The sequence below is a fragment of the Stenella coeruleoalba genome (genome assembly GCF_951394435.1).
Source record: "Stenella coeruleoalba genome assembly, chromosome: 3".
Taxonomy (NCBI): domain Eukaryota; kingdom Metazoa; phylum Chordata; class Mammalia; order Artiodactyla; family Delphinidae; genus Stenella; species Stenella coeruleoalba.
In genome coordinates this window covers 42,389,103-42,403,051 of record NC_137148.1, presented here as the reverse complement: position 1 = coordinate 42,403,051, position 13,949 = coordinate 42,389,103, and the positions used below count along the sequence as shown (strand labels likewise).

The 13,949-nt window shown below is 38.7% G+C and overlaps 2 protein-coding genes across 2 annotated transcripts in view; one reads left to right on the top strand and one right to left on the bottom strand.

Moving 5' to 3' along the window:
- MTREX (Mtr4 exosome RNA helicase) overlaps positions 1–5,442 on the bottom strand; it is a 134,633-nt gene extending 129,191 nt beyond the window's left edge. Inside the window, exons 1-2 of the mRNA XM_079918328.1 lie at positions 5,084–5,442; positions 1,137–1,274 (exon numbers count right to left, since the gene is read on the bottom strand). Coding sequence (XP_079774454.1) covers positions 1,137–1,274; positions 5,084–5,211 — 266 coding nt within the window. The 5' untranslated portion in view covers positions 5,212–5,442. The remainder of the gene's footprint in view (positions 1–1,136; positions 1,275–5,083) is intronic.
- An 88-nt stretch (positions 5,443–5,530) lies between these two features.
- Positions 5,531–13,949, top strand: part of DHX29 (DExH-box helicase 29) — a 48,904-nt gene continuing 40,485 nt past the window's right edge. The window contains exons 1-2 of the mRNA XM_079917635.1: positions 5,531–5,842; positions 13,459–13,532. Coding sequence (XP_079773761.1) covers positions 5,659–5,842; positions 13,459–13,532 — 258 coding nt within the window. The 5' untranslated portion in view covers positions 5,531–5,658. The remainder of the gene's footprint in view (positions 5,843–13,458; positions 13,533–13,949) is intronic.

The following is a 13,949-nucleotide window of genomic DNA, read 5'->3' as shown; positions in this document are numbered from 1 at the left end:
CCAGTGTGTGCAGAGCCTGTGCTCTGCAACGGGAGAGGCCCGCATACCGCAAAAAAAACCCCAAAAAAACCATTACGTCATAGGAAGTATAAAATAAACTAGCCTAATACAGATGTTGCTATAATTTATAGAAGTGTTCCCTCTTCCCATCAAAATCCTAAGTTATACTCATATAGGTTCTCTGTTTAGACTCTGAAACGACATGATTGTGGATAAATTGAAGAAAAATAGATGTATTTCTGCACTAGATCCATTATTACTGATTGTACTTCTGATTTTTTACTTTAAATCAATAACCATACTTTGGATAAAACCCAAGAGTTACTATAATAAGCAAAAATGATTTTAAATTATCAGTATTATTTTGTAACCTATTCCACTAGTTTGGACAAACAGTGCATCTTAAGTATTTCAGTAATACATCTACCACCATTTACAGTACCTACTTTTGCTAGCTACAACAACAGCTAACCGGTTAAAAAACAACAACAAAACCACGGGAGTAAATTCTTCATTGTAGTGCCAAGCTAGAATATTGCAAATGAGAAAAGCAAAGTCATGATCATCGCTACGAGAGGAAACAGGTCAACCTAAGAAACTGTAATCAATTTCTAGAAAGTTCCAACTTTTGAACTCAAAGAAACACCCAGCTATTTCAGCCACACATATCCATGGGTCTCCCTCATTGATAGTAGTATTGAGATTCATAGCCACTCTACTGCTACATGCAACAGTGAAAATCTAATTCCTCCTAATGCTCCTTCTCAAGTATTCCCTTCCATTGTGTCAGTTTTATTCGTTCCTTTTATCCCACTCTTCCAGTGATCCTCTCCTAAGACATTAACAAATAAATGAAATGGCATTTCTTCTTTTTAAAAAAATCAGGCTTCAAGATTCTTTCTTAAAATTGGATTCAAAAGTATTACAAGCCTTTCTTTTCTATATTGTTTTCCATTTCCCCAAACTTACATAATTGTCCTAGTTATATGTTTATATGAATATATAAAGAATATTTATTTTCATTTCTCTAATACAACAAATATTTTCATAAAGTAACAACATATAAGCAATTTTCAAAACTTCAGGCAACCACCCAACTTAAGAGTTACTAACATTTATAACAATGGAAATACTACCTTAAGTCTTCAGTTATTGACTCTTCTACCCTGGGCTTCTTTCCAAAAATGGGTTCATCTGTGCCCTCGAAGTCTGCATCTCTCTTGTTTTTTCCAATATTAGTTGACTCAGATTGTAATTTACCATCAAAATGTTTTCTGAAATGTGAATGGTTTAGAATGAATTCTGCAATAGCACTTCTTACTTTAAGGGTGACTCCATAAAATATTATCCCATGTATAATATACACTATTAACAAAAAGTCATGTAAATAGATGTTACAAATCAAAAGTGGCTAAAGCCCAGAATACTCTTATTTTAACTAATGAAAATGAATACTACTCCTCTTTCATTTCATAGTTTCTTCAAAATTCTGTTCTAAAAATATTTTGCAACTCACATTAACACAACTATTACTAATATAATATTCTTAAAAACTGTAAAATACCATTAGACATTTACATGAACACTTTCAATAAACATTTAATGCTTTTCTAAACGGCATAATATTACTATTTGGGAGAAATTTTTTTGATGTGGTTGGATTCACTGGTCAAACGTAGTGACAATAAACAGTGCTTTGTGGATTGGATAACCATAGGGGAAATCAATCTGACCCCTATGCCAATTATACACAAAAATCAATATGGATATTAGATCTAATTGTGAAAGGCAAAAACAACAAAGCCTCTAGAAGATAAAATAAGAAAATTATCTTTAGGTATTACTAAACAGGACATAAAACTGTTAACCAAAAAGTAAGTTTGCTAAATTGGACTGCATTGAAACTAAGAGTTTCTGTAAATCAAAAGGTACCATTAAGAGAGTACAGAGAAAAGACAAAGTGGGAGAAAACACAAATGTAACTGACAAAAGGCGTATGTATCTAAAATAATGGAAGTGACGGCTACAAATTAAAAAAAAAAAGATAACCCAATAAAAAAATGAGCAAAAGACTAGAACAGGCACTTTACGAAAGAGGATATCCAAATGACCAATAAGCATATGAAAAGGAGCTCAAGAACCATTAATTACCAGGAAAATGGAAATTAAACTATATTAGATCAGTGGCTCCAAAATCATTGATCTCAGAAATGAGAGATTTTGATTTTGATTTTCCAGTCTAAAAGTTACTGAGGATTCCAATGAATTTTGTTTCTGTAGTCTTATCTATTGATGTTTACCACATTAAATATTAAAACTGAAAAAAATTAGTATTTTCCCAAAAAAATGTTAATGAGAAGAATGGCATTGTGCTTTCATCCACCCCTCCAAAAGAAATCAATAGCGTAAGGAAAAAAGGGACTGTTGTAAAATGAAAGACTTCAGGGATATAACAACCAAAACAGTATAAGGGCTTTCTCTGGAACCTGATTCAAATAAACCAACTACAAAAAAATACCTTTGAGACAACTGGGGAATCTTACTGTGGATTGACTATTCAATGATAATCAAGGAATTATCGTACATTTTGTTAGGTATAACAATGGCATGACAGTTACGTTGGAAAATAAAGTCACTATCAACAAGAGATGCATACTGAAATATTTAAGGAGAAATAACATTATTAGTAGCATTTGATTTACAAAAAAAGGGTGTGGGAATAAATTGACCATGACTTGATAATACTGAAGCTGAGTTATGCGTACATGGAGTTTTTCATATTATTCTCTCTCTCCAGACAATTCTCATAAAGTTTTTTAAAAAAGCACCCACTTGGTCTAGAGTATTAAATATCAATACAAAAGACAAGATCCTCTAAAGTTCCAGGATTTGCCCTTCTGTGTTATACAAATCAGATGGAAATCATGCTATACATATTGACTACGATACAAATAATTATGATAGTATGATAGTTACAATAAGGCAAATTGGATTTTTCCCTAAAAATACCTAGACGTCTAGGCCTAGTTAGAAGTGTTGGTAGTAAACAAAGTTCCGTAAGTTAATCATGGTCTATATTTTCTTATGTATTTCCTTTCTCTAATGTTCACATATTTCCTAGTAAAATTAAAATATAAATTGTTTTTATACCCTACAAATTTTCACTTTGGAAGGTTGCAGAAACAGCTTACCCCTGATACACTGCAAAGTGAATTTTCCCTGAGTAATTCTGAAACAAAGTATTTACCGCAGTAGGAAATTATACATGTATCATCTTCATAACATCACTAGTTGCCCATTCAAACTACAGAAATTATTAATTATTCCTGTTTGGAAAAAAATTAAAAGAACCTGTCCTCCTTTCTCATTTTCCCTGAAAAGTTCTCCAAGACTACTACACCCTCTAACTCAATGAGAGAGGAAGACTATTTTTCTCCTTTGTTTCACTCTTATGTGACATTTCAAACTCCTGATTGTTCTAATATCCATCTAATCTCTATGTGTGGGAAAACTATACTTTCCCACAGGAATCTCCACTTCAAGCAGGACCAATTGAAATAGCATCCAAATATATACCTACAGTTCTGGTATTTCTCCAAACCCAGATTAAAATTGCCCAATGGATACTTCAATATGGATATACTATCATCACTTCACTTTGTCTCAAGCCAAATTAATTTCGAAATCAAAATCTCCTATAAATTTCCCTATTTTTCTTCTTCCTGATATCCAAGTTCAAAACGTCTCTTTTGACCCCTCTTCCATTGTCCTCCTTAAATAAGACCTGTCAATTTTTTCCTTCACAACATTTTATCTTTCCTTTTCCTTCCTTCTGTCACCTCCTGAGTTGAGGTTTTTATAATCTCATAATTAGATAACTGAAATACTTTTTAATCTATTTTTTACTATCGGTGTCTTTCCTCTTTCAATACATTGACTACTGATACCAAATTAATTTTTCTAAACTATCACTCTACCTATCCAGTCACCAAGTTAGGTAAAAAACACATGTTCACCTGGGTTTTTAAAATGAAATCAAAACTCATATGCTTGCTGTTCAAGGCCCTTCATAATCTAAAACCAATTTATATTCTCAGGCTTATCTCTTGTAGTCCCTAAGCAAACACTCCGCCTAGCCCAATTTGTGCTACAAAACAAATCAAAAAAATTCTCAGCGGTCAATAAGGAATCATCTCAACACAGAATAGCTTCTTGCATGTAAGGCTCTCTAGACATCACAAATAGCTCTCTTTCCTGAACTTTATAGCACTTAACTGTATATACAGCTTATTCTATTTCAAGCTCCTACTAACTCTTTAAAATATGTATCTGTACCACCTCCTTACCTCAAATAAAACTTCCTTGAGAGCAAAATCATGACTAATTTAATTCAAGCATTCATTGGGTATCCTCCCCCAACGTCAAGAGTAAATTTTATTCATTACTAATGAATCATCTTACTTTAAGTTTCAGGGACCAGTAATTTTTTTAAGTTTTCTTAATAAAATCAAAGAAAACCAGCATTTGAGAATCTATTATGTGCTAAGCACTGTTAGGCGCTTACACATACTATCTCGTTTACTCCTTACAAACACCCTAGTGGTTGGTGCTATCACCTCATTATGGGCAAGAAAACTGCAGCCTGGAGATTGAATCTCTTTCCCGTCTTCTGCTGTCTGCCCTTTCCCCTCCCCGTCAATCCAAGTCACATTTTCTAAGCTTCTTAACCCTTCACTCAACTGGTGATTCGTTTCCTGCATTGTGCCCAGTATTGTGCTGGAGCTGGGGGTACAGAAACTAAGAGACACCTGACCTACCCTCACGACCCCAGGGCGCAGGCAGGAGTAATAGGCCTTACGCAAGCGTCAGAAGTCCACGCTGCCTGCGGCCACTGGAGAACGCCAAAACCCAGCTTCCCCCAAACCAACGTTCTTCCTCCCTCCTCAACATTTTTCTCAACCCCCTTCACTTCCCAACGCCACTAACTTACACCCTACTTCTCGTGGTCTTCAGAAGAGTGGGATTTTCTTCCCTCAACGCTGAGAGAGAAAGAAAAAAAGACATTTCGGGACATCTTCCTTACCCGGCCTTTTCCGCAGACCCTGGCGGCCCCTTCCATTTCCCCTTCTCCTTGTCTTTTTTGGCTCCGGGCGCAGTGGTCGAGTCGTCCTCAAACACGCTGAAGAGCTCATCCCCAAAAGCGTCCGCCATCTTTCGGAGCTGCGAGACCGAATCTCCCTCCTACCCAAGATGCTCCGCGACCGCACCGACCGTGACGCCAAGCGAAGCCGCAACAGGGGCCCGTGGGAGACAAAATTAGTCGAGTCACGCAGCCCCGGAGACTTTTTCCCTGCCTCCTTTTTCTCCTTCGACCTTTCCTTTCCTCTCTTAAACACCGGCGGATAGGCAGCTCCTTGGCTAAAGAGGGAGCGAGGCGAGGGTTCCCACCACGCAGCAGACGCCTAGGTGGGCAGGGAGGAGGCGGGACCTTGGTGAGTCGGACCAATTGCGAAGCAGCGGTTGTAGCAGGGCCTAGAAGCCCGGATGGAGGACGCAAGGTGGCGGCGTGGGACTCGGGGAATGTGAAGAGCTTCTGGAGGCGGTGCGGGAGTGGTTCCGGGACCTGGACCGGGAGGAATCTTCTGCCGCAGCTGCAACATGGGAGGCAAGAACAAGAAACACAAGGCGCCGGGGGCCGCGGCGGTCCGGGCCGCTGTATCAGCTTCCAGAGCCAAATCCGCCGAGGCCGGAGCTGCTGGGGAGGCCCAAAACAAGAAGCCTGTGGCCAGGCCGCCCCCTTCCGCCGCTACTAGCAGCACCAGGGATCCCCGAGTCAAGCAAGGTACGAGCGGTCGGGCCCCGGCCTCCTCCTGAACCGCTACTGCCAGTCCCGAGGGAGAAGCCTTCGCACCTGGGCGGACCCTCGGTCTTAACATTTCTCTCTTTCACACCCGGAGTTGCTGGCTCCCCATCGGGTAGCCTTGTTTTAGATCAGTGTAAGCTGCTTGGGCCTCCAGAGGTCCGACGGTAGCGTCCCCCAAACCTCCACTTCATCTCCTGAGAACAAAAGAAATTTGCATTAGCTCCCGTTTCAGTGCGGATCCGTCCTGAGCCGTCATCTAAACCAGCGAGGCGAATGCAGAGAGTAGTGTGTGGAATTATTAACGTCCTAGAGCCAGACCCATTTTCTACTTGCTTCTCAAACCATTTTCAGCCACGATGTAGCGTTTCCACGTGTTGTGCAAAAAATAAGTACTTAAGAATTTCAGCACTTACACACTGAATATGGGTAACCTATTGTAAAAATTATCAGCGATCTTTACCGCAGCAGTGCATTTTTGCTTACTGTGTAGTTTGGTTTGATAACTCAATTTGGAGATTGCCGGTTCTGGCTGCAGATCAGCAGGCCACTATTACAGCTGATTTGGACAGTTATACGCTGTTTTCTTCTGCTTAGCTTGTTTGCTTGTAGTTCTTACTGAAACGTAAGTCTAGCAAATATTTGTTGAAAACCTACTGTGTAATTGGCATGAAGTTAGGGATGGGATGAGCAAAACAGACAAATCATCTCTCCTGGAGCTTGCCAATCTAATGGCGCACACAGCCATGAAGTAGTCACACAAACGTTGCTCTATGATTGATAAGTGCCACAAAGAAAAGCTAAGGAAGAGAATTTAACAGCGTAATCTGATTTTTACTGGGGAAAAGGAGGAGTAATGGACAGTCTCTTTGAGAAAGTGACAGTATCGGGAGGATGAATAGGTGTTAACGCTGTACAGAATGGGGGAAATAGTATTCCTGGCTGAGGTAAGGAACACTATTGTGCAAAGATCTTGAGTCAGGAAAGAGCATGGGCCTTTAAGCTACTCAATGTAAGCACTGCCTAAGGAGGAAAAGAGATGAAACTGAAGAAGTAGGCAGGTAACAAACCTTCACTTAGAAGGTGAATAATAATTCTTTGCCCTACAATATACTGTAACCCTTTAACTACAAAGTTATTATGCCTGCAATTACAAATACATAGAATATCTCCTTAAATATTCTGTGGCACTTTTACTCTGTGAATCAGCCTCTTTCTAACTCTGTCTTTTCTTGATATTCCTCTGAATTCTTTGAACTTTCTAATAGTCATTTGTTCTATTCTTTGGCTTCCCATTCTCCCAACCCCAAAATATGACCATTGCCGTAGGTGTCAGTCTGTGACAGTATGATTCTCTCTCTACAGCCCTTTCAGGAGAGTTCCTCTACTTCCATTACTTCTGTCTTTTCTTTTGTAGATGACTCCTCAGTCAACATGTCCAATCCTGGTCTATTCCAAGCTCAAGTCAGCCATTTCTGCATTTACTTGGATTTTTGGCCCTGTTTTGCAAGCACGTCAAATTTAATAACATGGCTAATACTGAACTATACTTCTCTCCCCCAAACTAGCTTCTCCTGTGACTTCTTTGTTTCTGTTTTTCCATATTCCTCTATCCAATGTCAATAGTTATTTTTTATGTCTTCCTTTCTTCTTCACATCCGATCTGTTGTCAAGCTCCGTGCAGTCTTTGCTTATTTCTCTTCCATGTATGCCCTTTTCACTTTTTTTTTTTTTTTTTTGTGGTACGCGGGCCTCTCACTGTTGTGGCCTCTCCCGTTGCGGAGCACACACTCCGGACGCGCAGGCTCAGCGGCCATGGCTCACGGGCCCAGCCGCTCCACAGCATGTGGGATCTTCCCGGACCGGGGCACGAACCCGTGTCCCCTGCATCGGCAGGCGGACTCTCAACCACTGCGCCACCAGGGAAGCCCTGCCCTTTTCACTTTTGATTTATACTGGTCACACCTCAGTTTAGGCACTCATGAAATTATGGAGTACCAACACAGCCTTCTAATGGGTTTCCCTAGCTGTGCTCTTTTTTCCTTCTCCAGTCTGTTCTGCATAAAGCATCAGATTGATCTTTCAGAACCACTGCTTTGATCATGTCACTTAACAGTTTTTTCTACAGCGTCTTCACTGACTTTGTGATAAAATACAAACCATTCAGCTCATATCTAAGACCCCCTTTCTAGCCTTTTTACTAGTTCCTATATTCAGCTCTAGCAAATCTGGTATATTTTCACTGCTCCAAATGCAGCTGTTGGCTTTCTGCCTCCTCATGTTTATTCTTGCTGTTTTCTCTCATTTGGAATGCTATCTATCCCTAATGCTATCTACCAGAATCCTGTAATACCCACCCCAAATATCAACTACTTTTTGAATTCTTCTGTCTCCCCAGCTCATGTATATCATTGTTGTTTGAATCATTCTTTTTGATGTTTAGATGTTGCCTATGTGAGCAATTATACATTTTATCTATCCTATAAAACTGTAGGGGGTAGGAACAGTTTTATGGTTACATGTTAACATCCCTCAGTATCTAGTCAAATGCTCTGAATATAGTCATCCAAAAAATTTCTTGGGTAAGTGACAAGGAAAATTTCAGAGGAGTTACTAAGACCAAGAAATCAAAAGAGAGAAAATGAGAGGTTATCTACCAAATTTGTAGAGAATTTTTTATAACCATAAATCAATATATGTAGCAGTATAAATAAAATGTTGTAGCAAGATTGCCACATGATTTTGTTTTCTTTTTTTCTGTCTGGATATTTTTATATTACATATAATAGGCCTACTTGGAAGAAAAAAGTGGAAAAGTACACAGAAAAAATGATCTCTGAACTCTTTGTTGTTCCTAATGTAAATGTAATTGTTTTACTCTGCTTCCATCTCTCTCTCTGGCTTTTCAAACAATTTGAAGGATTGTACATAGCATACTTTCTCAAAATTGGACTCTCATCTAGAGGTAGAAAATAACTGGTGCCACGAAATGGTTCTTGGCACAATCCTGGGTATTCTTCCACTTCTATTTTTTCATTTCTTTTGTTTATCAAATAATGTTTGAAGAGCTACTATGTGCCAGGCAAGATTTTAGGCACTGGGGATACCACAAGAACAAAACAGACTGAGATCACTGCTTTCAAGGGGCTTACATTATTGGGGGCTGGTGGAGGGTGCTTACAACCATAAGGCTTGTGTTTGTGAAAATTCTTAAACCTAGTTGAGACTTAAAATCTTAAGAGGGAAATAAGACTAGGGGACTGATGTCATGAATAAATTCATAAAAACCATTATAGTTTTTAGGGTCACCAAAATAAAATAGGAAAAGTGCCATGAAAGTCAGAAAATAGTGACTTGGTAAAGAATAAATTGGGTGGTGGGGTCTGTTTTGGTTTAGAACAGAGATGGGTTTTCTGAGGAAACCTGCTGAGATGATTTGAAGCAACCAGTTATTAGATCTGGAGACAGAATGTTTGAGGCTTAGGCAACAAGGGCAAAGGCCTTAAGGTGGGAACAAGCTTGGCATGATGCAGGAAGACAAGAAGAAAGTCTGTATGGGTGGTGTGAGTGGGGCGGGGGGGAACTGGTGTTTGTATTAAACGGGGAAGAGACCTTAGCTAAGATTAGTCAGGTAGTTTTGGCAGTATGGATGGACTTCCTCACAGATCCTGACTGCTTAGATTATATCAGCTAACTCTAATTTATTCTCCAGATACGCTATACTTCCCCTTCATAGCCTATTTGGGTAATTAGTTGCTTAATTACTCCACCAGAATATGAGTTCCGTGAGGACAAGATTGGGTCTTATTTATTCCTGACTGGGTCTCTTGGCTGGTTTGGTTCCCCTTGCAGATGTGTACTGTTGGGCAGAAGGGAGCCACAGTGCCTCAGTGCACCTATCACCAGCACCAGCACCTCGAAGTGAATGTTTCAGTGATAGTGGGTCATTACAATCACTGTATGATGTAAAAAGCAATACTGTATAAAAGGAAAATATTCCATAAGAAAAAAGAGTATTGGGCAACAAGAAATTGATTCTGGCTGATGCTTCTTTTTTCTTGCTAAGTCATCTTGAGGAAACCACTTAGTTTTTCTGTGCTTCAACTTTAATGTAATAAATATTTTTGAGAGCCAGTTACATATGTTCCTTTGTTCCATGAACAGTCATTATAAATCTGAAACCCTTAGTGCTTTTGCCTTAGGGATACATCCTGCACACTAACTTCCTTATTTCCAGTCAGATTTCCAATAACTCCCTTCATCTGAAACAAAACCAAAACTTGTGGACAAGGGTCTCTAAGCAGCAAGAAAGGTAGCTGTCATACATCTTATGCACATTACTTGGCAAAAGAATGGGGACCATTTTTATTCCCTGGCCTATTGACTTAGAATTGTATTTGAAAATAGGGTTACTCATTTACAAGTTTCAGTATCTATTTTCTTCTGGTGCCATCACTTTTTCCTAGGTAACAGATTAGAATTTGGGGGTGGAGAGTTATTAGGTTGACATTCTGAAAGGTGGCAGCTGACAGGAGAGAAGACCAAAGAATCACTAAATAGAAAATTAGAGCAGTCTCAGGGAATTGGGTAGCCTCTGCAAGCCTCTGAGCAAAGTCATAGATACTCATAAGTAATGCATCATGAAAAGCTTTGAATTTTGCTTATTGTATGTATTATGGCAGGAAGTGTAAATACAGTTTAGAAGGATTTCTATCAGGTTGTTTTAAAATGCATTTCAGATTTTGGAGTTTTCATTCATGCCGATTAAAAATCTTACATGAACATGTTTTAGGAAGAATTTGAAAATGAAAGAGCCTTACTGGTTTACTTGATTTAATTGGTAATATCCCTGGGAAGATCTCATTATTGCTTCAGTTCCTCAGAGTATTGAATAAAATGAAAACATACCATTTTTAGAGACCCTGATTGACACCCAGCGAATTCACAGCAGTGTGGGTGTTCATTCCCCTCCTGATAGTCTGGGGACTTAGATCTTTTATTTGCCCTCTGGAAGTTAGCAGTATAAGCTGACCTCAAGGAAGTGATATGGTCAGACGTTTTAGGTGGAATGGTTGGAGGAGAAAAATGAGAGCTGACTGCAATCTTTAATTCACTAATTTAAAAAACAAAACCAATCAGGAATTCCCTGGTGGTCCAGTGGTTAGGACTCGGAGATTTCACTGCTGGGGCTCAGGTTTACCTCCTGGTTGGGGAACCAAGATATCGTAAGCTGCGTGGCGTGGCCAAAACAAAAAACAAAACCAAAAGACGCTTATTAACGGAATTTACAATCTTACCTCTGTCAGTAACACAGGAACCTGAACTGTTTCTCAGTATTGTCTTGGTAATGAAGCATTCATCTGTCTGTACCTTTTCAGAAAGGGTTATAACTGGGGCCCCTCCATGGGTTTAGGGACCTCTAAAACTGATTAGTGTGCTAAATTTGTGAATGAATTTACTACAATTGATAAGACCCCCCAGAAATGGTTAAAGACTACTGATACATACTCTCCTTTATAACCATTGACATGAGTTTATGAGCAAGGTTACCAGGATTAAGGTAAAGTCTGAGACTAAAAGATGAGGAAAACCATACCAGGAATACCAGAATTGTTATTATCCTTTAATGTATTCTAGGTAGCTTTGGGTACCTTCTTAACTATAGCACAGAAGTAATTCAGGGACCCACCAATGTTCCTAGTTCAGACTGCTCAAATGTAAATAGTTATTTTCAGAAACTTTGGTTTTCCTTTTTAAATGCCTCATTATATTAACTAGCATCTTAAAATGAACAACCCAATGTAAGTCAACAGAGACTAAAATCCTGGACTTTATAATAAGCAACTCTTTAATGTTTAGGTTTCTCAAAGTGAAAAAAAATCCTATTTTAAGGTTTATAAAAGCAGAGTAACAAGGTTTTGTACGATTCTAGGATTATTTTTATATAGCAGTGGTTCTCAAAGTGTGCTTAGGGGATCCTGGGGAACTTTTGAGACCTTTCTAGCAGAGGCTTAATGAGATCAAACTATATTCGTAATAATTCTAAAATGTTATTTGCCATTTTCATGTTCATTTTCTCTCTAGTGTACAGCGACTACATGATGTGTGATATTACAGAAGACTGAATGCAGAAGCCAGATGTTAAGAGATTTGCAAAAGTAGAAAACAATTTTTTTGATTTGGAAAATATAGTTATTTTTCATAAAAGTACTATATTAACATGTAGTAGGTTTATTTTTAATGAATTAATAAATATTTTTTAAAATTTCCCTTTTGGGACTTCCCTGGTGGTCCAGTGGTAAAGAATCCACCTTGCAATGCAGGGGACGTGTGTTCAATCCCTGGTTAGGGAACTAAGATCCCACATGCCGCGGGGCAGCTAAGCCTGCATACCACAACTGCTGAGCTCGCATGCCTCAACTGGAGCCCACGCGCCTCATCTAGAGAAGAGAAAATCCGCGTACCACAACTAGAGAGAAGCCCGCACACTGCAACGAAGAGCCTGTGTGCCTCAACAAAGGTCCCACGTGCGGCAACTAAGACCCAACGCAGCCAAAAATAAATAAAAATAATAAATCTTTAAAAATAAATACAATTTCCCTTTTAATTTATAGTATGATAAATATCAATATTATAACCTACATAAACAAAAAGTATTTGGGATCTTCAATAATTTTTAAGAGAGTAAGGAGATCATGAGACCAACATTTGAAAATAAAATGTGTTCCTTCCCGGTTATTCATTGTTAGAAAACTTAATATATAGCATTTCTATTGACTGGAACAGACTTGGCAACTGTAGTGGGTTGAGTAGTGTTTCCCAAAATTTCATGTCCACATGGAACCTCAGAATGTGATCTTATTTGGAAAAAAGATCTTTGCAGGTGCAATTAGTTAAGGATCTTGAGATGAAGGCATCGTGGATTTAGGGAGAGCCCTAAATCCAATGACTAGCATCCAGAGAAAGGAGACAGATTTGCATACAGAGAGACAGAGGGAATAAGGCCACGTGAAGACCCATTTTAAGAAGGAGGCGGACAAGCCAAGCAACACCTGGGGTCACCAGAAGCCAGAAGAGGCAAGAAAAGAGTCTTATCTAGAGACTTCAGAGGGAGTATGGTCCTACTGATACCTTGATTTTGGACTTCTAGCCTTCAGAATTGAGAGAGAATGTTTCTGTATATTCAGCCACCAAGTTTGTACAGCAGCCTTGGAAACTAATATAGCAACCTTATACTCAGTAGGAGAGAATGATAGGAACTCTCACCTCGTTTTTGCCTTAGGAGGAGTGCTTTCTCTTCAGAATTACCCATCTTCTCTGCCAGGAATCAAATATCCTCTGAGAGATCTTACTTCAGCTAAGTGCCAGGCATTTACACTCTGAGAAACTAGTTAACCTAGAGAGTGCTAAGCGGTAGAATGTTTTTGCAAATTTAGCGGAAGTATTGCTGACTTCCAGATTGAGTTATTTGGTAAAGTGGAAAAGAAAGACCTGAAATCAAATATTTAATGTTTAGCGATCTTTAGAGGAAAATTAAAATAGTGTAATGGATATTGATCACTAAATTACCTTGACTGTTCATTGTCTGTTATATACAGGTCCGAAAATTTATAGTTTTAATTCTGCAAATGATTCTGGTGGTCCTGCAAATCTGGATAAATCTATTTTGAAAGTGAGTATCAAGGTTTTGAGTCATTTCAAGAAATGTTACCTTAAAAAAAAAGATATACTCTTAAATGTAAGCAAGTGATGGGGTGTTTTAAATTTTTGTAAATAGTACAGTAATTCCTCATCTATACTAAATAAAAGTAAATCGTACACATCTGTTGAGAGCCTGTAAAAAATTAAGGAAGAGCTGGATAAGGTCCAAACTTCTAAGTATATCAACTTCCCTTTCTCCATTTGTCACCTCTGTGAAGTCCATCATAACTCACCAGGTTATTTTCCTGGTGGTTCCATCAGCACTTCTTACATCTTTCTAAATAATGACTTGCTGGGTTACAGTTTATCATTTTATACATGTTTCCTGTGCTAGACTGAATTCCTGAAGTATGTTTTTGTGCATTGCTCGTAGTGAGCATCAGTAAAG